Source organism: Palaemon carinicauda, chromosome 9, assembly GCF_036898095.1.
Source record: "Palaemon carinicauda isolate YSFRI2023 chromosome 9, ASM3689809v2, whole genome shotgun sequence".
Lineage (NCBI taxonomy): Eukaryota > Metazoa > Arthropoda > Malacostraca > Decapoda > Palaemonidae > Palaemon > Palaemon carinicauda.
In genome coordinates, this window is record NC_090733.1 from 69,604,395 (window position 1) to 69,630,273 (window position 25,879).

The window sequence follows — 25,879 nt, forward strand, 5'->3', positions numbered from 1 at the left end:
AGTCTTCTAGACCGCAGGGGAGAAGGTGGGGGCATCATACTACCACTTCAGGTGCGGCCTAGGGAGGCTTAGCTTCCTATGCCGGCAGCTATCAGCCGGCAGGGGAGTGACTGCTCGCCCTGCTGCTCTGCCGCCGGCAGAAAGACTGAATACTCTGAGATTCTGTCGAAAACCAAAGCCGGGATCTCGTCGGCAAAGGTGGGAGACAGAAAACCCTAGCCTAGTCAAGCCGGAGCGAACTACTCTATGGCAAGTATCGAGTTATATAATTCTAGGAGATGTACTATCTCCCGTTGAATTGATAAAACGATACACGAGGGTAAACGGGGATAATGTCTTTAAGTATACTACAGCGCATAGGCTAGGTAGCCTAGCGCAAGACAAGATCTCGGTTACCTGAATCGCCGAAACTCTAACGTATACGATCGACAAAAGGAAGAGGAAATTATGCATAAAATATATATCTTTACTAGTATAATTGCGCCTAAATAGCTTTCATAAATTATTAATGCTATTACAACCGGGAAAGTCGTTCTGCTAACTAAATAACACATGCATAATGAACGACAGCGCCCATGGCGCCTCCGGTGACAGGCCTAGCTCCTTAACACAATAAATTACTCTAATTTCACTGTGAAGCAGGAACTAAAAATTATACACTGTAAAGAATAAGTACTCAACTTTCCAGAGGCAAAAGAAGCTGGAGATTGCATATTAAATCCTCACAAAAGCGATCAAAAACGTTAGTTCAATAGGGAAAACCACCGTGCGAAATCGCTACAAAAATAGGAATGAGCGCCATCTTGAATACTCGTAGTAGTACGGAAGGGTAACCTTGATAACGGCGCCACTTCTGTTTTTCGCCACTCTTTCCCCTCAAAACGTAAAACGCTATTCGGGGTGAAGATTGCTATGTGTCGTATAAAGATATACGTCCCCTGATATTATGCGATATCCTTAAGAGAAATTTTAAGGATTTTTGCACCAGGAGTTAGAATTCTGGAGACCTAAAGGTCAATTCTCTGGGAATATCACTGTAGCCAAATGTCCCCAGGTTACGTTTTTTTCACGTCACGGTGTGGAATACGAAGTTTTTTCATCCCCTTGTTACGGCATCCCCCCCCCCCTTATGGCATTGAATTCCAAAATTCAAACTTGGCGGTCGGTACGCGTATGACTGTGCGAGTCACTCGCCTACCACCACGCTCCTACCTCACTGCATACGTCACTAAGAAGCTGGTCTGCTATTGGTCAGCATCACGGCGTCACTAAGATGCCGATACGCTATTGGCCGAAATCCCTCCCACAATGCCTGAGAGAGATGCTGCCTCTCTCTCTCTCTCTCTCTCTTTGTTAATCGCGCGCTCAGTTCAGAATCTTGTGTGTGTTTCGTAAAGACTTGATCTCGTGTGAGTGCTTGCGATATTGTATTTTTTGTGCATTTTAGTGCTTAAATCTAACTTTAATTTGTTAGCCATGGGTCCCAAGATTGCTAGTGATGTTAAAGGGAGAAGTAAGAAGATGATTACTATGGAAACGAAGCTGGAGATAGTAAAGAAATACAAAGAAGGCCTGCGCATCCTTACCCTCGCTAGTACATATGGCCGTAACCAGTTAACGATTGGTACAATCATCAAGAACAAGGAAGCCATTAAAGCAAGTAAGTCTTCTAAAGGCATGACTATCCTTGCCAGTGGAAGGACCTCAATCAACGACGAGATGGAGAGACTCCTTCTACTATGGATTAAAGAGAAGGGAATCGCTGGTGATACACTCACGCAATCAGTAGTTTCGCACAAGGCGAGCGCCATCTTCGCCGATCTCGTGGAAGCCCAGAGAGACGGCGGAGATGAAGGAATGTCGCAGCAAGTCCCCCAAGAGTTCAAGGCTTCTCATGGGTGGTTTAATCGATTTAGGAAGAGGACTGCTATTCACTCAGTCGTCAGGCATGGAAAGGTGGCCAGTTCTGACAAGAGAGCAGCAGAAGAATTCCTCAAGAAGTTTGAGAAATTAATTTCCAGAGAAGGCTACATTCCTCAGCAAGTGTTTACCTGTGATGAAACTGGCTTTTTCTGGAAGAAAATGCCCCGTCGTACATATATCACAGCAGAAGAAAAGACACTTCCTGGCCATAAACCAATGAAGGACAGATTTACCCTCGCATTTTTTGCAAATGCCAGTGGGGACTTAAACATTAAGCCCCTACTGGTGTACCACTCAGAGAATCTTCGTGCCTTCAAGGCACAAAATATCACGAAGGATAGGCTCTCGGTATTTTGGAGGTCTAATGCCAAGGCCTGGGTCACGAGGACTATATTGAGTGGGTCAACGTCTGCTTCGGTCCTGCTGTCAAGAAATTTTTAGAAGAGAACAATCTTCCTCTAAAATGTCTCCTGGGACTGGACAATGCCCCTGCTGGAGCTAGGACAATTCGCCGTAAACAAATTTGCCTTAGGACAATTGATTATAAGACTTTTCGCCGTAAAAAAACTTGCCGTACAAATATTTTGCCACAAGGACATTTCGCCGTAAAATGTATATTTAAGTTTTTAGCTCATTTCTTTTAGAGATCAATGTAACTATATTCATATAGTTATCTTCAAGTATATTTATCACTTTTCATTGATTTCCATGTATTCATTTAATTATAATTATATATAAAAAAAATTTCTAAAAAAAAATTCAAAGCTAAAAATCATGTAAGTTCTTAGCAATTGCTCGTAAATAATGTTGTTTTGCATTTTGATCATAACCTCTGACAATACTTAGCATGCGCTTATAAACATTTTTGTATTGTTTCTTGACTGCTGTTTCACCTCTTTCTGCATCGATTATCTTCTTTTTAGAAAGATATTCTTCATTTTTCAATACATTGATGAGTTTCCATAAATTTGGATGCGTATCGTTCACAGATGCTTGAAGCGCATTATGGAACCCTTCTACTCCATTGTTGGTATTAGCCAGCTGATCTAGGGTTCTTTGATAAACATTCCAAAGTTCGATAGAAAAAGTTGGAGAAACTCTACGACGACGAGGTCCCCTCCCTCTCTCTCCCCCAATGTAATGAGTTTCAAAATTTGCAACTAGTTCTTGTGGTAAGTCATCGTCATCAACCAACTCAATAAATGCATCAATGATGTCTGAAGGCAGTATGAAAGCAAGTGCCATAAGGCACTTTACTTTTGTATTAGAAGCACAATCACTTTGATATCGAACCTTAAGCCCAACATCTGTCACTTTTCTGTAAACATTCTTACAGAAATGAAAATAACAGCCTGTTACATTTGCAAAAGGGAAAATGGCACAAAAACTTAAAAAACTAGCTGGTTCGAAATCAATCATTAGATTTTCAGGTTCTCGGGACTCGAGTAAATCTTTAACCTTTTGAAAAAACGTATTGTAAGATTCCTTAGGCTTATTCGGAAGGAGACCGTAAACTCATGGGATGCATGCATGTCCTATGTTGACATGTAGAGTATATAACTGATAGAAGATTTCAGGATAAACCTTAAATGTTCCATCACATGCCCAATTTGTATGTCTTTCTAGATCGTGTAATCCTGCAATCGTACCAAAGATCAACATTCTGTTTTCATCTTCCATTCCACTATCATAAAGCAAAAATCTTTCGCCGTTCTGTAAACACGCAAAATCTTCGGGAATTACATAACCGATTCTTGTCCTTGGAATAGGAGGGGCCTTTTCTTCTTTTTGTCTCCATCTTCTTATGTTTCTTGACAAACTTAAAGTTGATGGCATGAGAGCGTGTCCTGCATTTTCTGATTCCTCGCATGCAGCACCAATCAATGATCTTGAAGCTAGCTGGGATTTCAGCGCATTTTCTTTCATATGTGTAATTGTTTTTTGCATTTTATGTTTGCTTGGGTTCGCTGGATGGCTATGCTCACTTACAGTTTTACAGATTGAAATCTCTTCAATATTCCATCTTGTATGTACTCTAGCTTTGCAGTTTTTTTCAACACACTTGCAATAAACCTTGCCTCCATATTCTCTTTCTTGCAGTAAATGAAGTTGGAATCATCTACGAGCTTATCACAACCTCTGGTGCTTTTGATAGTGTACGGCATCGTAGAGGTTTAAGTTTTAACTGATAAAAGTAGATAGTACAAAGGTTTAAGATAAAAAAAAAAAAATATGGTAAACTACCGAATTTGTAATGACCTCATTTAAACAGTTAACGAAGGGTGTCAAAATTTATAACGAACCCCCCCCCCCCTCTCTCTCTCTCTCTCTCTCTCTCTCTCTCTCTCTCTCTCTCTCTCTCTCTCTCTCTTTTCTTCATTCTTTTTTTTTAATATATACATGACAAAGCATATACATTTTACGGCGAAATGTCCTTCTGGCAAAATATCCGTACGGCAATTTTTCTTACAGCAAAATGTCTTACACTCAATTGTCCTATGGCAAATTTAGTTATGGCAAATTGTCCGGTCTCCGCCCTCCTGGCCTCGAGGCCAACATACATCCTGACTTCTCCTTCATCAAGGTTCTCTCTCTGCCACTGAACACCACCCCTCTCCTCCAGCCTATGGACCAGCAAGTGATTGCCAACTTCAAGAAGCTTTACATGAAGCATCTGGGAGGCTGAAGAAACGACATCGGCGAAAACATGGGAAGCTATTGGCTGGTATGAAAACATTACGAGATTCATTGAAAAAAAAAACGCAGAGAAAAACTTCACACAGGTCGTCTTATGGAGAGTGTTAATGACAAGTGTATGAGTCATTTTAGAAATATTTTGATGAGTCGTCAGAAATAGGCTTCTTTGGATAGATATTTCTCCCAAAGAGAAGTGTCAGAAAGCAAAGATGATATAAGTGATTCTAGTAAAAATGCTAAAAAAGAGTAAAGCAAAGATGAAGTAGTGCTACTGTATAAAATTAAGTTCTAAAAAAAAAAATTCATAAAAAAATTTCAAAAGACAAAAATAATAAAAAAAAAAACATTTTTAATTTTAAGTGTTTAGTAAGAATAAATTTAGTATTAAGTGTAACATAATTAGCATTGATACGTTTTTATATCTGCCATCTCTTCCCCCTCTGCCTCCACTACCAGCTCAAGTCACATCACTCCAAAAGGTAAATAAAATTTCATTTTTCCTTTACAGTACAGTATATAATTTTTATTTATAATGTTATTTAATTACAGTGCGGTCCCGAATTATGCGTGTTCGAATTATACGATTCCTCATTTATGCGGTCGCTATTTTTCAAAAATAAATTTTCTGTATCTGCGAAGCTGTTCAAAGTCTGCGAGTTATACACTACATAATGTATCAAATCTATTGTCTTTTTAAGTATATTGGTAGCCCAAAATACAGTAGTTGATACTAAATGTTACTAAACGATATTAACCTTACATCTTATTAACATAATTTCATAATAAATAGCCTATTTAAGGATAAAATTCCACATCAACAATAAAATCAACTTCAACTGTGCGAGTCCAGCTGACGAAATGTAAACAGAATTGTGGTTACGTTCTCAACAATCTTTATCTTTCTCTGACCTTTCGATAATTTCAATAATAGTGTTAATGATGGTATAAAGCATTATTTAGTGCAGTATATATAAAAGCTTTATTGTTCCCTACGAATGTTCAAGGTTTTCTCACGTAGGCTGGGTTCGTTTATCGGCAGTGAATACCCTAAACTTTGGTAACGAGTCGGCAACATTTTGTCATATTTTAAACAGTATAGATTTGCTTTACAAAGATTTGTTTTGTATAGTACACGATATAATTATAAAAAACTCTCTCTCTCTCTCTCGGAGAGAGAGAGAGAGAGAGAGAGAGAGAGAGAGAGAGAGAGAGAGAGAGAGAGAGAGAAATTTTATGCCAGAAAATCTCTCTCTCTCTCTCTCTCTCTGTAAGAAATAAAATTTTACTTCACATATGGCAACCCGAGTTTAAGAATGAAATTAACATGACTATTGTTAGTTGTGGCGATCAATTCCTTACTTCAGGTGGTACAAGAAAAAAAAACAAGGCATTCGATTACAACAGCTGATTCTCTCTCTCTCTCTCTCTCTCTCTCTCTCTCTCTCTCTCTCTCTCTCTCTCTCTCTCTTTCTTGTTATACAATACTTACATATAGATGAAGAAACCAAAATCGGATTTCATAATAAGAAGTGTCAGTTAAATACGAATCTAAAAAATTCTACCGTGTATACGTCCATTTCAATCGTAGCTTAAAATACGGGATCCGATTTCATCAGCAAACCACTATTTTTTAGGAAACATCATTTTATTCTAGAAAATTGCTACTCTTTAAATAGTTAATTGCACATTAAGAAAACGTGTACTTTTGTTTTTAAATTTCAGGTGTGTTTTAAAAATCAAGTATTGCTGACTTCTTTTTGTTTTACTTTTGGCTGTGATCGGATCAGTTGATGTCTAGCTGTCGCTCTCAATAATGCACGTATGAATACAGTAACAAAGAATTGTTTATACCATTTCTTAACTTATTCAAACCATCTATACAGTTGATATTACATAAGCACCAATGTGTTATAACTCTCTCTCTGGATTAGTTTCACTACATCTCATTTCTTACCTCTCTTTATCTCACTAACAAATGAAATCTTTGTTGCTTCACAAAGTTTCAGTTATATTGAAAATCAATCATGATTCAATTTTCCTTACTTTCTCCAATCTCGCACTATCTATGTCACATCGAACGTTATAGCGGTAACTTAATTGTTCGATAACACCGGCCTAGTACTTGCTTCTTCTCTTACTTTTTTTTTTTAAGATGGTTTCATAAGTTGACATAACTGAAGTTAGGAAAAGTATTTTGGATATTGATTGGACAAACCTCTTTAGTAACAGTTTAGAATTGTCGTAAATTATCATTCTGTCATTAGCGGCAGTTTGTTATTGTTGATTAAATGCAAAAAAAAAAAGAAAAAAAGAAACAGTTTTCTGCTTTGCTACGTATGTAGGAATTTATATAGATACGGTAAATAATATTTGTAATAACATATTTACTAAAAGCTTTTAATATCATTATTTATCACTTTGATCATGCGTGTTTAAGGCCTTCTTTTGTTTATTATGATCAAAGATGGAGCATTAAGTAAACAAATGCAAGGTTTCCGTTTCAGGCGGAGTCATAAAGAAAATCATTATATAAATGGCATTCATTTCACTTATTTGGAAGTTCTAAGAAAAATTAAGTAAAACATTGGTAATAACAAAATCAAAATATAATCAATACTTGGTAAGATTGCTGTCGATGCAAAAACTATGGGTCTGTTTCTTCGTTATGATCAGAAATAAACGTAAACAAAACATTGGTTGTCATTTTTTATTGTGCTTTTTGTCGCGTTTAAGAAACGCAGGATATAAAATCGCCTTAATTCTGATAATTCTAGATTTTTAATGATACAACAAAAGCTAGTCCATAGTGATGGTTTTGCTATTCACCAGTCGTCTTATACAATTGATATGGCAAACATTAAAATTTGTCTGTATTTTGGGTTGTGTTATAACGGGAAATATACGGTGTTTACACCCATCCTGGTTGTAATTTTAACCTTTTTTCAAGTTATTAGAACTTTAAAGTATATTAAATGTTTAATTTATTTACAAGAACAATTTCATATTATAAAAAAATATAGTATCGTACATAGAAAGTATTGGAAATGGGTAGTAAACACGTTTGAATAGGCAAGTTGCTGGTTGCCATGGCCCCAATGGAATTATTTCTGTTAGTTGTGTGTTTCGAAATATGTGATTTTCCATTTATACGAGGTCATTGATCGACCAAATTCTTGCATAATTCGGGACCCTACTGTATATACTGTACAGTACATGTATATTATATATAAGTACTGTAGTACAGTACTTACTATACTATTTTGTTACTAATTTTTAATATGAATATAAAATTTTGACGTTTTTACCTGGGGTTTTGCACGCATTAGCTATTCTGTTGCCCGCCATACGACAGTTTCACCATACGATACCAACTCCGGAACGGATTAATGTCGCATGGCGGGAGTCTACTGTACTATTTTTTTTACTTTACATTTTCTATTTTCTAAATTCAATTACACTACGTATTTTCTTCATCACGGCCACTTTCGTTTCTTAGCTGGCGTTTGGTCTGCTTCTACCAAAGGGCTCTTACTAAAATATTCGTCCAAAAAAGCTTGTTCCTGCCTGCTTTTTAAAATTTTCCTAAGCACACTTAACCGCATGCCAGACTCGTATTTCTTGATTATTTCCATCTTCATCTCCATGGAAAACATTATCCTCTTCTTAATCTTGACTTCAGTAACTTTCTTGGGACCCATGGCTAATGATGTATTGTAAGTATCACACACGATAACAGTACGTACTGTAAAATTGTTACAAAAACAAAATCACAAATACTAAGTCAATACGTACGATACCGTTGCCGGAATGAGAAGATATAGGAACGCCGATGCGTAGATGCACGATGGGATACAGTACAGTACAGTAGATGACGACAAATAGGAGAGCAGGATTTCATGGTTATCTCCCTGCTCGGATGCTAGTTACTAGCATCCGAGTAGGGAGATAACCAATGGGAACGCAGGAGGATGGTAGCGAGTTTCCGAGCTAGCGGCGCGCGAATTTTAAAATCCATCTCGGATACGGTCGGGCTCCAGCTCCGTACTGCCTTTCGTTGTCCGAAACATTTTTCGTGATCCGAGTAGTAAAATTCTTCGCATCTCCTTTCGTGAAGTGAAAATTTTGTAAGCCGATTCTTTCGTAGCTAGAGGCTTGACTGTATTAGGTTTCAATTTCATTACCATCAGACTAGATGCGCACCAGAACGTCAGCCGGGCAAGCCCAGCCCCCACTTGTGGTGCCCAAACACAGCAGTGACCTCCCGAGTAAACAGCAAAAACTCATGGTCCAGGCCTGAGATCAATTTGCTGCCCTGCGAATGCTAGGTGAATGGGTTACCGCTCTATTGGTCAGGAAGGCTATTTCAGCTGAAGCAAGGAATGAATAAATCGTAAGTTAGAAACTAACTCTGAAGGAGTGAAAGAATTCTGTCCTATATAGAGAAGGTACCCAACTTACAAAAAAAAAAATCCAACTGAAAATAACAAAGATAAAATAAAGAAATTCTGCAACAAAACTACACTATATTATTCAATACAGCAAGCAAAATGAAGTTCACAGCAATAAGATACATATCTCATATGAAACCCAACTATTTGTTGACCCCTGCAGCTGGAAATCATAGGCATAGGATTCAGACTGGACTCGTTAGGAAAAGTAAAAATTATCTACAAATTTGTCATTTGTTCCATAACTGGAATACAAACCTACGCTATTTATAAGGGGTGACTCATCCATTAGGAGGGTGGACGTCCCTGCCAATCTGGCTTTTTGGCTTTACCTGGTAGCTCCTTATTTTGAATAGGTTTGTACCAAAAATAAGGAGTCCCTACACCTCATTAAACCTACGCAAACTGTGTTGAAATATTTAGAAGTGTGACTGTCCAGGTAAAAGTTATTACGAGTCTTTGTAGGAAAAACTGTTGTAACCAAGACTTTCCTAATACCCCCTCGCTAGGGTATGGGGACACAACAGTATTAGCTTTATACCAAGTACACAAGGAAGCATGGTTTACCTGCAGTGGTTTGAGGTCAGCTTGTGCATAGAACCCAAAAAGCTCCTTTTCCCAAGAGAGGGGGAGGATGAAGAAAAGAATAAGAGATAGTCGAACCTTTTCATTCACGCAGACTAAAACTGGGTAACAGTGCCCTCAACCTTCTGCTACTTGTCCAATAGCTTTAGGTATATTACCAGCTGTTCTGCAGTCACCCCAGTGTCTATTATCATGCCCTGATATACCAGTCTTTGAAAGGGGAGCAGCTGTGACTTCTTGAGGTTTACTCTGATCCCCAGATCTTGGAATAGCCTCAGAAGATTGTCTCGGCGTTGAAGAGGGGTCATCACCGAGTCTGCTAGAATCAGCCAGTCGTCCGGATATCTTAGGAGACAGATGCCAATTTTGTAATCCCAAGATGATGCTAGGTCAAACACACTTGTAAACACCTGAGGTGCCGTGGAAAGACCGAAACACAGCACCTTGAACTGGTATTGTTTCTGGTTGAACATGATCCTTAGATCCTTCCTTGAAGACGAATGGACTAGGATCTGGAAGTATGCGTCCTTGAGATCCAGTGTACATATGTCCTGTGGTCCTATTGCATGTCTGACTGTGCCGGCTGTCTCCATCTTGAAGGAGGTTTGACTGACAAACCTGTTTAAGGCTGAGAGATCGATGACTGGTCTCCAGCCTCCAGACACCTTTCTCACAAGAGGGTTCCTACGCGGATCCCTTCACGTAGGAGCTTATTAGGACTGGATCACGTGTCAGTGGAGGGAGATTGATTGAATGGGACGCGATAACCTGAACAAATTGCCTCAACCGTCTAGGGTTTAGCCTAGAGCTGCAGCCACCTTAGCCAGCAGCTTTGCAAGCATCTCCCCACAGGTGGACATGTGAGAGGATTGCCCGTCCTAGCGGGATGTCTCTGCCGGATCCCCTATTTCCGTTCCCCAAACGGTAGGACTTTGAACCTTTGCGGTTGCCTCGAAAGGGCTCTTTGACACACTTGGGCCCTGCTGTCTTGGGCCCTTAGCACTATTCATCGGCACTTCAGAAGTGGGTTGTTTCTTCTGTGGTTGATAGGGCCACGATGTTAAGAGTCCTCTGGAGGAGGGAGTCTTGGTTGGACTTCCTCCACCTCTCCGGCACCCACTCAATGTCTTCCGGGTCGAAGAGAGAACTCCCCTCGAAAGAGGAGTTTTTCAGCCTAGAAACCTCGGCCTGGGGGAGCTGCCAATGAAACCTTTCGATGATTGAGTCCAGTCTTTTGAGGATGGTATTCACCCACAGGTTAACAACCTGGTAGGAGAGGAGCTCTATCGTCCTGGTGCCGGACAAGAGGAAGGTCTTCATAGACTTCCTTGCGGACTCATGAGACCAGTCCTGAGATCTGATCAAGTGACCCACCGATCCCAACCAAAGGTCCAGCCGTGAAGTAGCCTGCATGGCATACTTCGCAACCTTCTCCTGAGTGATTATCTCTGGGAATGCCCCTTGTGAGAGCCTCTATGGAGTGATCAAAAGGCAAGGCCGGAAGAGGCTCGTTCATGACCTCATAATACCTCCTCTCCTGGACAAACAGTTGCATGAGGAACTCAGAGGAAGAGCCTGTTGGGAGGGCGGTAGCGGAGCCTGTAGCCTACGACACTTTCTTCTTTCTGGCACTTTTCAACAACTTTGACCAGGGCAAAGCTGTGCTGGCCCTCGGGAGTCTTTGAGTGCCATAGACTTGGTCCTAGACTGTGCCTTTTCCACAGTGTGGGGCTGTCGATAGGTTTGACAGCCCATTGATGGATCTAATGCAGGACAGAACCTACCAGAAGGCATGTTCAGACTCCTCCTGCTCCGCTTCCGTGAACATAGGGCTACCGGCTCTGGGCAAAAGGTCGTCTAAGAGACCAAACTGCTAACCCACCTCCGAACTCTCATCCATAGGACCCCGGGACGGGTCAAAGGTGTCGTATTTATTATTATCATCATTATCATTATTATTATTATTTTTATTTGCTAAGCTACAACCCTACTTGGAAAAGCATGATGCTATAAGCCCAAGGGGCTCCAACAGGGAAAATAGCCCAGTGAGGAAAGGAAACAAGGAAAATTAAATATTTTAAGAACAGTATCAATATTAAAATAAACATCTCCTACATAAACTATATAAAACTTAAACACAACAAGAGGAAGAGAAATATGATAGAATAGTGTGCCCAAATGTACCCTCAAGCAAGAGAACTCTAACCCAAGACAGTAGAAGACCATGGTACAAAGACTAAGGCAATACCAAATACTAAAGAACAATGGCTTGATTTTGGAGTGTCCTCCTTGAAGAGCTGCTCACCATAGCAAAAGTCTCTCTTCTACCCTTACCAAGAGGAAAGTGGCCAGTGAGATATTATAGTGCAGTATTTAACCCTGGATAGGTACGCTCCTCGGACACCCCTTTAAGGGTATACTCGGACGCTAACGACCCCGACGCCAAAAAAAATTCTTGAAAAATCAGTTTTTGCAGTAACCTCCTTTTTTCTTTTGCCAAAAAAAACTTCAATGAATGCTTAAAACAACTGTAAAGATAAATACTACTTATCTGCAGAAAAACTATTTATTATAAATATTTTAAAAAATTAAGTAGAAAAAAAAAGACCTGACATAAAAATTCATAAAAAAAAAGTTTATACATATATACACAAATCCTTTTAGGAATTGATTCTTGAATGTTTAGGACACATCTTGATGTATTTTGGATGAAGTCAGACCCATGGAGGTGAAGATCTGAAATGAGAAAAAAAGGGTAACTTTTTTTGGCCAAAAAAATTTGTCCAAATTTCATGAATTTTTTTGGGTACCCAAATGAAATAGGAAGTGGCTAATTTTTTTAGGGAATAAACATATGTTATCCTAAAATAGAAATATGTAAAAAAATCTTCATTATTTTGTAAATTACATTTATATCAGGGGCCATATCTAAAGGTAATTTTTTGAGTACTTAGAAATTTCGTAAAAAAATACATATATTTAATATATAATATGATATTTATGCAGGTAAAAATATACCAAAATATCACAAATTCTATAGGGAACAAGAATATATATAGATAGGGCAGCTTACGCTTCGGATATGTCCACAAAATGGCCGCCAACCACCCTGACTCAGACTCCCTAATCTGCCACTTGAAATGTAGGAAGGGTATGTCAATTTCAAGGTGTTATTTACTAATCTAATTATTATTGGATATGCATAAAAATTGTATGGTGGGTTGCTGGATAATTGTCGATTATTTTACGACTATAAAATTAAAATTCTGACCCAAAAAAATTTATTTTGAAGGGAAATAAAATCGAAAAAAAAAAAAAAATGTAAAACAATATAATATTTTAGCTAAAAAAATTTGATGATATTCAATCAAAAAAAAAGTAAACAAAATTTTCCGACAAATAAACATCTAGAGGAATCATTACTCTGTGATAGTTCCTTAGTACGTAGTAATTTTGAAAGAATTGGGAAAAAACGAAAAAATGGCAATCACCGGAAAATCGAACACATACCTATATATACGCCATATCTGGCTAAAAAAAAGATAGGCATGGGTAGCCAGATCATCTAGAAACCCTTTCCAACACTATAAAAATATAAGTTTTGCGACACTACTTGCCAATTCCTTACGGTAACATGACTAAGCAAAAAAATGCAAAACAAATAAAAAGGGGCACTCGCGGAAAAATGGCTAACATTCTAATATACGGCATTTCAGAAAAAAAAAATTCAGCCACGTGCTAGGCAAACCATCAAGGCACATTTTCCGACAAATAAACATCTAAATGAATAATTACTCTGTGATAGTTCCTTAGTACGTAGTAATTTTGAAAGAAATGGAAAAAAACGAAAAAATGGCAATCACAGGAAAATCGAACACATACCTATATATACGCCATATCTGGCTAAAAAAAGAAGATAGGCATGGGTAGCCAGATCATCTAGAAACACTTTCCAACACTATAAAATTATAAGTTTTGCGACACTACTTGCCAATTCCTTACGGTAACATGACTAAGCAAAAAAATGCAAAACAAATAAAAAGGGGCACTCGTGGAAAAATGGCCATTCTAATATACGGCATTTCAGAAAAAAAAAATTTTCAGCCACGTGCTAGGCAAACCATCAAGGCACATTTTCCGACAAATAAACATATAAATGAAATATTACTCTGTGATAGTTCCTTAGTACGTAGTAATTTTGAAAGAAATGGGAAAAAACGAAAAAATGGCAATCACAGGAAAATCGAACACATACTTATATATACGCCATATCTGGCTAAAAAAAAAATAGGCATGGGTAGCCAGATCATCTAGAAACACTTTCCAACACTATAAAATTATAAGTTTTGCGACACTACTTGCCAATTCCTTACGGTAACATGACTAAGCAAAAAAATGCAAAACAAATAAAAAGGGGCACTCGCGGAAAAATGCCCAACATTCTAATATACGGCATCTCAGATAAAAAAAAAAAGACATGCACGTGTTAGCCCAACCATCAAGGCACACTTTCTAACACATAAACATGAAAAAAAAATCAATAATATACGGCAATTCCTTACTACGTAGTAAATTTTTACAAATATTGAAAAAAAAACAGAAATTGGCAACCGCAGTTAAATACCCAATATACCAATAACTACGTCGTATCTGACAAAAACAAAATCACGCATGGGTAGCCAGATCATCTAGACACACTTTCCAACACTAAAAAGCAAAAGTTTTACGATACTATTTCGCAATATCTTACGGAAAAATGACTTGGCAAAAAAATGAAAAAAAATGAAAAAGGGACACTCGCGGTAAAATGCCCGACATTCTAATATACGGCATCTCAGATAAAAAAAAAGACATGCACGTGTTAGCCCAACCATCAAGGCACACTTTCTAACACATAAACATGAAAAAAAAATGAATAATATACGGCAATTCCTTACTACGTAGTAATTTTTACAAATATTGAAAAAAAACAGAAATTGGTAACCGCAGTTAAATACCCAATATACCAATAACTACGTCGTATCTGACAAAAACAAAGTCATGCATGGGTAGCCAGATCATCTAGACACACTTTCCAACACTAAACAAGCAAAAGTTTTACGACCCTATTTGGCAATATCTTACGGAAAAATGACTTGGCAAAAAAATGAAAAAAAAATGAAAAAGGGGCACTCGCGGTAAAATGGTCCTCGTGGTGATGAACGACATTTTAACTAAAAAAAAAAATCATGCACATGGTAGCCAAACAATCCACCAAGACTTTCCACAACTGATAACCTATACAAGTTGCACCATTCTACGACAATTTCATAATACGTAATAACTTTGATAATTATGCAAACTACCTTAGAAGGGTAAACTCGGTCGCGCTCGACCCCGACGCGTCTCAGAAATCGGGGAAGGAGTACAGCTACAGCAATGCACATCTGGACACTACTAGAGCGTGTAGGGGAGACACCTCCTGCAGGTCGATCACCCACAAATTCAGTCACGGGGGTGAGTCACGTGAGAAAAACCTGTTTTTTTTTTGACGCTCGGGGTCGCAAACGACCCATCGTACCTATCCAGGGTTAACCTCTTGGGAGAAGAAGAATTGTTTGGTAATCTCAGTGTTGTCAGGTGTATGGGGACAGAGGAAAGAGTGTAAAGAATAGGCCAGACTATTTGGTGTATGTGTAGGCAAAGGGAAAATGAACTGTAACCAGAGAGAAGGATCCAATGTAGTACTGTCTGGCCAGTCAAAGCACCCCATACCTCTCTAACAGTAGTATCTCAATAGGTGGCTGGTGCCCTGGCCAACCTACTACCTATACTAGGGGAGACTTCCCTCAGACTTTCTTGCCAAGGTATGGAAGCTCTCGCCAAGGACTTAGGGATGATAAACAAGTCCTTCGGCTCCCTGCGCTGAGGCAGAAATGCCTGTAAAAGAGAAGGCCTTACGGCCCTTTCTTGCCTGAGAGGACGTTGGTCCTAACTGGAAGGAGGAATCACTTCAGGCTGTGATGGAGGACAAGACTGGTGGGACCACCGTTATCAGAAAGAGGCGCAAAGAGTCCCTCATAGAGATCACCTTGTCCTCCCTTGAGGGAGACAGCCTGATCCTTTTCCATTTCCCTTTTGGTTTTATCTGTGAAAGCCATAACTGCAAAGGGCTCACAAGAACCTCCATGACTCTTTCCTCCGATTCCTCTTCCAGGGGGAGAGAGGTCTTTCCCTAAGGAAAGGTCCCGTCATGGAGGAACCTTCGGAACTCCTACTAGGGTATGTAGGAGGAGAGATGCCGGGAATTAAAGGAGCCAACTGGGGAATCCTAGGCGTACCACCCAAGAATTGTGAACAGGGTATGGCCCCGTAATAGCATTCCATACTATGTTGAATAGTGTGCTTAGCCAGGGGTCGTCTCTACCACATGATGAGCTAAGAAGAGGGTCTCTTAAGAGGCCAGGAACCCTAGGTCTGGGAACCTGAAACAAAGGTTGATTAGTCACCCTACCTGCATGCAATATTGGCACCAGTCTACTACCCGGGGGTTTTGCCAGGTGTTGATCCCTCGAATCACTACTTTGTTTCGATGCTTCCCTATGTCAATCACCCTGAACCTAATCTAGGTCACAAAAACCTGAATGCTCAGCACGACGAGAGCCTAAGGACTCTGGGTTATGAAAACCTGGAGGTTCTACGTAACGAGTTCAGAGGCTCAGGGTCACATGAGCCAGGAGGGTCAGCGCGACGAGAGCCCAAAGGCTCAGCGCGACGAGAGCTTGAAGCCTCAGTGTTACGAGAGCCCAAGGGCTGAGGGTTATGAGAACCCAGAGATTCTGTGTAACATGAACCCGGAGGCCCAGGGTTACATGAGCCCAAAGGCTCAGAGTGACGAGAGCCCGAGGGCTGAGGGTCACGAGAGCCCAGAGGCTCAGTGTAACAAAGGTCTAAGCTAAAGGTTACAAGAGCAAAAAGGCTCAACGTAATGAGAGGCCATAGGTCCAGGGGCACGAGAGCCAGAAGGCTCAACGTAATGAGAGCCCAAAGGTCCAGGACCACGAGAGCCCAGAGGCTCAGCGTCACGAGAGCCCAGAGGCTCAGCGTGACGAGAGACCGAAGGCCCAGTGTCATGAGAGCCCAAAGGCTCCACATGACTAGAGCCCAAAGGGGAACATCTAGCAGGTTCCTACGAAGAAGGAGTCTACTCAGTCACTAGCTGGTCACAAAGAGCTTTCTCTCGTGAACAAACAAGAGAACTATCCTCCCGACGAAGGAGGACAGCGACTTGGACTTTGTTTTTCCCCAGCCCTATAGAAGCGTAGTCTTTGGCGAAAGTCACAAGCTGATCACGTAACATTTTCTCTCGCGGACAAGAGATGTCCTCCCGACGGAGGCTCTTGCCTTGGACTTTGCTTTCCCACAGCCCCCATCAACACCCAGCAAATGCCACATCTGTAAATAAACAGAAAATGAGCAGGCGCTCCCTGGGGGAGGGGTGGAACAGAATAGCTAAGGGAAACGGTACCGTCCTTCCAACCACATGGTTGACCTGGGGTTAGTAAAGCTGCGCTGCTACTCAGCCGCTCCCCTGAGAGGACCGGAGGAGCAGCAGCTTCGGGAAGAGAGTGGGGGGTCAAAGAAGAAGTCCGCGATTTCTTCGACTTCGAGGATGACTGCGAAGGAGAAGAATCTCCCTGAGACTTCTTCTTTTTCCTGTGCCCAAACTTCACCCACTGGGAGGTAGACCACTTCCGACACTCAGGACAAGTGTTACCCCGGTCACAACGTTGGCCCCGCCAAGCCGGGACACAGCAGGTGAAGGTCCGTCTCAAGATCAGACATGAAGGTACTGCAGGAGTGGCCTTCGGGACCAAGACAGGTGCACATGAAGCCGAACTAGAAGGAAACACACGCACTGAAAAGAGAAAGAAAAACAGAATTATTGTTGTCAAATGGCATGTTAGTTTAAGGTGGGAGAGAGTGGCAACTTCCATATACTACTGAGTCAAAAGCAAAATGGATGCTCAGCCCAGGTGAGAGTGAGCGGAGTAGCCAACTACCCCTCAGCCCCTCCCGCTTACTAGCTGTTGGGATGGTTATCCCTCGCTAAAATCTCACGGCTCGTCTTTCAGCTACGCCGAAAGTAATATCCCTTATCCCTTATAAATTTTTAAATAAAATATTTAAGTTAAAAAAAAAAGTTCACATTCAACACGCATTGTTTATCATTAAAGTTATTTTTATTTAAACATTAGTACAAAGTTCACTCTTTTGCCAATATGATGCAACAAACCAGAAGCCTTAATCTGTTATAGTTTGAAAGTACAGATCAGATCTTTGCTCAGACAGCATCTACATTATTAAAAATACTTCGAGAAAACTAAAATTACCGTCAGATCTTTGCTCAGATCGCACCTATAACGTTCAAACCATTTAAAAAAAAAATTTTGCTTGTGAAAGCCATTTTTCAGCTAAGGGAGAGGCATCCAAGGGACACACCTGTCCTCATAAATGAAGACTGGTTGGATTTTTCAGCCTTCTCAATCACCGTAGTACCTTCTGTAGGAGGGAACTGAGTGAGAAAGTCAACCAAGCTCAAATTACACAAGAACAATGCATACCTGGGAGATAACTGCTTGTTATATTTGGCCAACACATTATCTCTCCATTTTAGGATGCAATTTCCTCAAAGGGAAACAATTTGGTGGGATAGAAACTCCAAGGTCTCAGTACCAGACCTTGACAGTTCCTTGAACTGTTTGACAACATCTATATTCTTCACATTCTCAGTCACAGCATACCAGATCAATGTCCCTAACCAATGGTCTACCCAGAAGCAGGCCTGAATAGCTAGCATGGCAGCAACCTCCATATTCTGCATCTAAGATGCTAAGAAGGTGAATGGAAGATTCGTCAAATTATCACTGCATACACACATATAAGGACAGCTACATCGAGATCAATTGGAAGAGGACTGGGTTGAGCCTCAAATTCTACATAAAACTTTCCCTGAAGATAAAGTGCTAATGGTGAAAATCTTGACAACCTGCTAAATCACAGAGTTATCAGCCTCAGCTGATGAAACTTCGTTATTAAAGAGATCTAGGATGACACAGGTCTGGTTAGACAGCGATACATCGGAGCAATATTTAGTGCTGAAAGAGTAGGGAAATTTAGCATCAACGGCACAGCATCAGCTCATAACTTAGGAGATTTATGAGTCACCCAGGCCATCTAAATGGCAGGTAAGAGTCATAATCTTGAAAAAGTGGGACATGTCCGACCCAGATGTCAGAACTTCAAGAGGGGCTACATCAGCAGAACTGGTGCCGGTATTCAAAGGGGATACGGAGAATCGTCAATGATGATAAACGATGGATCATCGTGAGTAGGCTCCTGCTTAGGAGTGAAGAAATGAGCTTCCTGTTTAAAAACAAAATTGGAAGTTGTAATCTCCCCATGGACGTAGTTCTGCTCCCGTCTATGGTGCGAACACTGAAATGAGAATGCTGTAAAAGAGTAGAAGCAGTGTTCACTCCTCTGATAATCTCAATCCTTGTAAAAACAAGATGGGATAACAGGAGACTCCATGTCAGAGCTAGACCTGTGACAGAAAAAAAAAGATCTGACAGGAGAGATCCACTCAAAATGTCTATTTTGGGAAGTAGACTGATATGGCAAACCGTGTCTATGGTTCCCTTCCTATGGTACGGTGGTTTTACTTAAGGAAAAGGGGGGTAAAGGTTCCAGGGCCCTTTTCCCCTCTTGTTTCTGAAAAAAATATCTGACCCAAACAGCTCCTAATTCGGCACCCTGCGATACATTGGCTACTCTCAGTAGCTTTAAGAATGCTTGGTAAAGTAATAATACCAGCATGTGCAGACCTGGTAAAATAGTACGTTCACTACTGATTCACCTAAAAAATGGGTTATTCAAGCATGTCTGAGTACGCGAGTCAATAATTAGCTGATCACCCAAAGTTGAAGGAAATGTGTATCTGCATGGGCCCCCATCTGGGTAACTGCACGATCACGTCGTATATCCCAAGGCTGAGAAAAAATGGCGGTAAAATCAGGAGGAGCATTAGCGGGGTCACTCATAGAGATGGATGTGTAGTTTGTGAAGTCAAGTCAGCACAGGAATGGCGGCGCGTTTTTGAACGTCTGAGTGTATACGCATACACATACGGATGTGAGTAGTTGACACACGTGGAATCGACGTGCTAGCTGATACTGTGATAACTTTGGCCTTCCGAAACGGATGTTTGAAAGAGGGTGACGCAGTCATACTTGGACGAATCGGACATACCTGCAAAATATCTGACATGGACACCATTGTGGATGTGCGAATGACCTCTCAAAAAGATAATTAAGAATTCTTGTGCAAACCCAGAGAGTTCTTGTACGCAGAAGAGCGTCACCAAGGATCCCTAGGCGTATGAGGCAAGCAAGACTCCTAGTAACGAGTAGGCTAGAGGTAAGGACCTTTTAAAAGGGCTGCTTCCATACACGGGGATATGGCAGGCTCATTCTGGTGGTGAGGTGTTCTTGGATGAGAATGGAATGAGATTTCTAGCACTTTAACCAGAGAATCCTCCTAAAGAGATAAGTCCCCTTAATGATGAACTTCTGAGAGAAATTGTTCACCTCTAACATGCTCGTGGGAGGTGATGGAGATATCTTCAGATCTGTATAATCAAGAACCAGTGATACAGGGAATAGATCCCGAGCAGAATGTGCTGGGGCAAAAGCCAAGGGATCGGTCTCGGGAAGCGACTCGTGATCACTATGCCCTATGGGCGAGAAAACATTAACAAAAGTATCACTTATGTGAAAAGTGTGGAAATCATAGCAGTTATTCTCAGTTACTGGGGCCACAGAGGGCTCTAGTAAGGTAGGATCAGGGTCAGAGATATCGTGCATCACAAGAAGGATCTTAGGCGTCTTGTTCTCTAGAGAAGACGAGAAGGAAGGGGATCTATCCCTCTTAGCCCACTTCTTGCGACGCGCACGATACTTCTCCCACTTGGGGGGATGCCATTCCCTGCAATACTCACAAGAGGATTCACAAGAACACCATTTACCATGGCAGTTTGGGCAAAGGGGAAAGGGGATGCGGATGAATCTCGATGCAGCTCGTAATGGTTCCACATGGGCAACCTTCAAGGCCAGGCCAAGTCCTATAACACTAGAAGATCCACACATAATACTCAAAACACTGATAAAAGCTAAAGGCACTGAAAGGGTACTCTGATGTGGAGTCGATGACCGTAGCGAGGAAATCCGACAATAACAGCAACCAGAAGTAGAGTAGCCTCTGCCTTGCAGTAACTCGCGAGCGCTGCCCGGCCTTGGAATTGCCAAGTAACCTATTATATAGTTACTAGTTAGGCACCTTTTCTTTTTTCTGGTCGTAATAAATCGACTTAGAAGTAAATCCACATCAAAATACTCAGAAGTTTGTATCCACATAGGAACAAATGTATTGTAACTTGTGTTCCAAGAATCTTTAGATAAAACTACTTTATAAACCTCTCAATTCCCCCTTTTCATTATGGATAAGAGTCTATATATTGTTATACCTACTATAAAGAACGGCTGTTATTTTAGTTTTATTTAGCCTCTATTCATTCTCCCAGATTGACTAATAGTATAACTTTAGAACTGCAAATTTCACTTTCGATTATAATACCAATAGAACAGATATCCTACTTTCATGGTTTAGTACAGAAAACCATTGAAAGCAGTTGCTAAAATTTGGAACATTGAATTATAGCACAGTATAGGTAATGAATAAAATACATACCACATTCTTCGGGAAAAATCTCAGGGGCTGTGACATTTACCAGAGTTTCAAGGGCATAATTGACAATCTCATGGTCACTTCTATCGGCTTCTAAAACCTTTAAAAGAAAAAAATAAATTTTTCAATGAGCATAAAACAAAATAAGATTAATACATTACATATACATACCAAATGTTTTTCAGCCAGTATCATCTCGGCAGACTACTTACAAGATTATTTTGTAGAATGTGGCATGAGGAGACAAAACCTGATGAATGGGAGTTAAGAGTGTTGGTGAAAATAGCGAAAAAATGAGACCTGACTGATTGCAATAACTGCTGAGGCATAACACTAACTCCAGTTGTTATGAAAATAATAGCATGCTTATTCTAAAGAGACTGGAGAAAAAGATTGATGAAAAGCTGAGAGACGAACAAGCAGGATTTAGAAAAGGTAGAAGTTCCATTGACCAAATTTTCATTTTGAGACATGTACTGTACAGCAATGCGTAGAATTTAGAAATCTCCTTTGGATGGCATTTGTGGACTATGAAAAAGTGATAGTGTGCTCCAGCCAATTTGTGGAGAGTCCTGTGTTATTATGGAATTCCTCTTAAACATGTTACTTTCATTATAAAATAAATTTTTGAACATACTTACCTGATAGTTATATATATATAGCTTACGTCTCTGACGTCACGGCAGAAATTTCAAAACTCGCGCCAATCATCGATTGGATAGCCAGGTGTACCACCTGTGCACCCTAGCGAGGTAAGTATGTTCAAAAATTTATTTTATAATGAAAATAACATTTTTAAACATAAGACTTTCCATGTAGTTATATACTGTATATAGCTGATTAACACCTTTGGTGGAGGGTGAGACAGCTAATATAGTTGGAATTTTTTACTTAAGAGTTAATAAACAAACTTACGGGTTCGTACCTGATAAGGAAGCTGACTTCAATGAATTCTTTCATTATGTCCGCTTTCCTTACGAGATCCAGAGATCCACCCAGGGGGCTGAAGACCTCCTGGAGCTGTCAAATTGGTCTAAAAACCTCTATGTGACATGACCTCTTCCAATACCCTTGTTCCGGGCACTCTCAAGGAACAAATTGACCACCTGACTAAAATCAATGATTGTGGAAGACTGTCGCAATCTCCACAAACAACCATAAAAATATAAAAGTTCCAAGAAAAGCAAAAGGTATTAAGATTATGGGAACGTAGTGGTGGATCCTTCCCCCACTACTGCATTCGCTCTTACGAATGGTCCCAGAGTGTAGCAGTCCTCATAAAGAGTCTGGACACGTTTCAAATAGTGTGAAGTGAACACAGATTTACCCCTCCAAAAGGTTGTGTCCATAATGCTCTGCCACAATCTATTCTGCTTGAAGGCCACTGAAGTTGTTACAGCATTAACTTCATGCGTCTTGACCTTTAAAATCTTGAGGCCAGTCTTACTGTAATGCGTATGAGCCTCTCTTATAAGAGTCTGATGAAGAATGAAAGGACATTCTTGACATCTGTAACGAGGGTTTCTTGATCGAGCACCCAAGAGCTATCGACTTGCCTCACAACTCTTACATTCTGCCCAGGTAGAACTTCAGGGCTCTTACTGGACACAAGACTCTCTCCAACTCCTCGCCAACCACATCCAAAAGATTCGGAAACTCAAAAGCCTTGGGTCAAGGTTGAGAAGAGCGGTCATTCTTGGCGAGGAAGCCTAACTGCAATGAGCAGATAGCTTCGTTATCTCGAAAGCCAACGTTTTTACTAAACGCATGAATTCACCGACTCTTTTAACTGTCACAATACTAACAAAAAATAGAGATTTCATAGTGAGGTCCTTAAATGAAGACGAATGCAAGAGCTCAAGTCTGTCACCCATAAGGAACTTCAGGACTATATCCAGAATCCAAGCTAGTGAATCCTGGTTGTTTCGATGTTTCAAACGATTTGAGAAGTACCTGGAGGACTTTATCATTCGAAAGGTCCTAGATACTGTGCCTGACTACAGTCCCTAACACACTCCTGTATCCCTTGATGGAAGAGAATGAACAAATGAGCTTCATTCGAAGGTACAACAGGAAGTCAGCAATCTGAGCTGTAAAGATACTGGAAGAGAAAACAGAGTTGACTCTGCACCATTCTCTAAAACCTCCCACTTGGATTGATAAATCCTGATGGTAGAAGTCCTTATTGCCTTGTAAAAGCCCTAGCTGCCTCCTTCGAAAAATCTCTAGCTCCTGTGAGTTTTCGATAGACTGAAGGTAGTTAGATGAAGAGCTTGGAGACTTGAAAGGTACCTTTCCAAGAGAGGTTGTCTGAGTAAATCTAATCTTAATTGAAGGCTTCTAGGAGAGTCCATCATCCATTCCAGTATCTCTGTGAACCATCCTCTTGAGGACCAAAAGAAGGCCACTAGAGTCACCTGGTCCCTTCGTGTGACACAAACTTTTGTATCACCTTGTAAAGGGCAATGAACAGTGGAAAAACGTACACGTCCAGATTACAGGAAAGCGTCTATGTGAACTGCTTCGAGATCTGGCACTGGAGAGCAGTAAGATTCTAGTCTCTTTGTCTGCGAAGACGCGAATAGGTCTATACAAGGATGACACCAAAGTCGCCACAGATTCTTGCAGACTTCTCGATGGAGTGTCCATTCTCCAGCTGAGGCTGTCTGCCATACGTTCTTCCCCCCTTGAATGAACCTTGTTAGAAGGATTACATTCTTCTCCTTTGCCCAGATGAGAAGACTCCTCGCAGTCACGTAAAGGGACCTCGAGTGGGTTCCGCCTTGCTTGGCAATGAAAGCCAATTCTGTGGTGTTATTGGCATTGACCTGCACCACTTTGTCCAAACTGACCCTTCAAAGTTTTATGAGGGTCAACTGGACTGTCAACAGTTCCTTTGTATGATGAGGAAGCTCTTCTGATCCTCTGTCCATAGTTCCAAGCTTCCAACTGTCCAGTGTTGCTCCCACTCCGAGTCCGAGGCGTCAGCACACAACACAAGGTCCGAGTCCCTCTGTTCAAAGGAGTGACCTTCTGGAAGTTTGGCCGGATCATTCCACCACTGAAGGCAACTTCTTATGGCATCTGAAAAGGGATGCATACCGATTCTAGATCCTCTCCTTGTCCCAAAATGATTGAGGTTGAATTGGAGAGGACGAAGAAAAATCACACAAGGACAATAGCTTCTAGCTTCTGACTGGCCGGTAAACGAACCCTGGTCCAGGAAAACAAGGATGAACAGTGACATATCAATGGTCACGAAGAAAGATTCAGCCTTCCCAGGGAAAAAACCCCGCCCAACGAGGAGAGGGTTCCCAACATACTCATCCACTTCTGTATCTTTTGAAAAGATTGCAGTTTCAAGACGGCTTGCTCCGTTCTAGGGGGAGACGTAAAAGCCCAAAAAAACTTGACTGAATCACCATCCTTAAATAAAGTATCTTTTGTGATGGTGTCAGAAGATCTAACGGAAGTAGTGACGTTGTGTTTATCAGGATACATCTCTTTAAGGTCCTGACTTCTGGCGTCAAGGGAACCCAGATCACCGCCTCTGTCGCCGCGTTGTTCTAAGGCTAGACGCTCGATAAAAACGTCCGTGATCAAAGAGATCGGAACTAAGGCGTCCTTGATCTCGACATTCGATTCGACTAGTGTCATCACGAAATCCGAGGTTCTCATGTTCAATGTCATGCCTCATGCTAGATCTTCGACGTCGAGCGTCCTGAAAGACGTGGCGCCGAGCGTCCTGAAAGACGTGGCGCCGAGCGTCCTGAAAGACGAGGCGCCAAGCGTCCTGTAAGACGTGGTGCCAAACGTCCTGTAAGACGTGGCGCCGAGCGTCCTGGAAGGTGTGGCGCCGAACGTCCTGTAAGACGTGGCGCCGAGCGGTCAACAGAGCAAGACGCCGAACATCCTATAGGACGTGGCGCTGAGCGTCCTGGTGTCAGAAGAGACTCGTCTTGTTGACAGGAAGACCAAATTCTTCTGATAGGCTCAACGTTATCTGAAGATCCTTCATGAAGATAGTAAGAATGAGCTCTGAGAAGCCAATCGTCCAGAAACAGGGAGGCTCTGATGTTTCTTGAGTGCAGTATTCTGCTATATTTAGCATAAGTTTCGTGAACATTAGAGGGGCGGAGCTGAGACCAAAACACACGGCCCGAAACTGACACATTCTTTCCCCCTTCCTCCTTGTAAACAAACCTCAGATAAAGTTTGATTGCATAGCCTGCCTCTTAGACTCCTCTCTAGATCTGGGAGAGAAATCTATTGGAGCTAAAACTGAAGGAGGTTTCCCTATAAAAGGAAATTGAAATCCTCCTTCAGAAGATGTACTGACCAAAGGTCTGCTCCCCTCTTCTCCCAAGATTGCCAGAAGTTGTGTAGTCTGGCTCTACTGCCTGAAGGGGAAAGCAGTCAGACTCTGCTTAGCCCTGTGACCA

The 25,879-nt window shown here is 41.1% G+C and overlaps 1 protein-coding gene across 2 annotated transcripts in view; it reads right to left on the reverse strand.

The window, feature by feature from the left end:
* The window catches only part of p115 (General vesicular transport factor p115), a 764,785-nt gene that overhangs the window by 630,135 nt on the left and 108,771 nt on the right, over window positions 1–25,879 (reverse strand). For both annotated transcript variants that reach the window (XM_068380069.1, XM_068380070.1), the window contains exon 3: window positions 21,441–21,537. In XM_068380069.1, coding sequence (XP_068236170.1) covers window positions 21,441–21,537 — 97 coding nt within the window. The remainder of the gene's footprint in view (window positions 1–21,440; window positions 21,538–25,879) is intronic.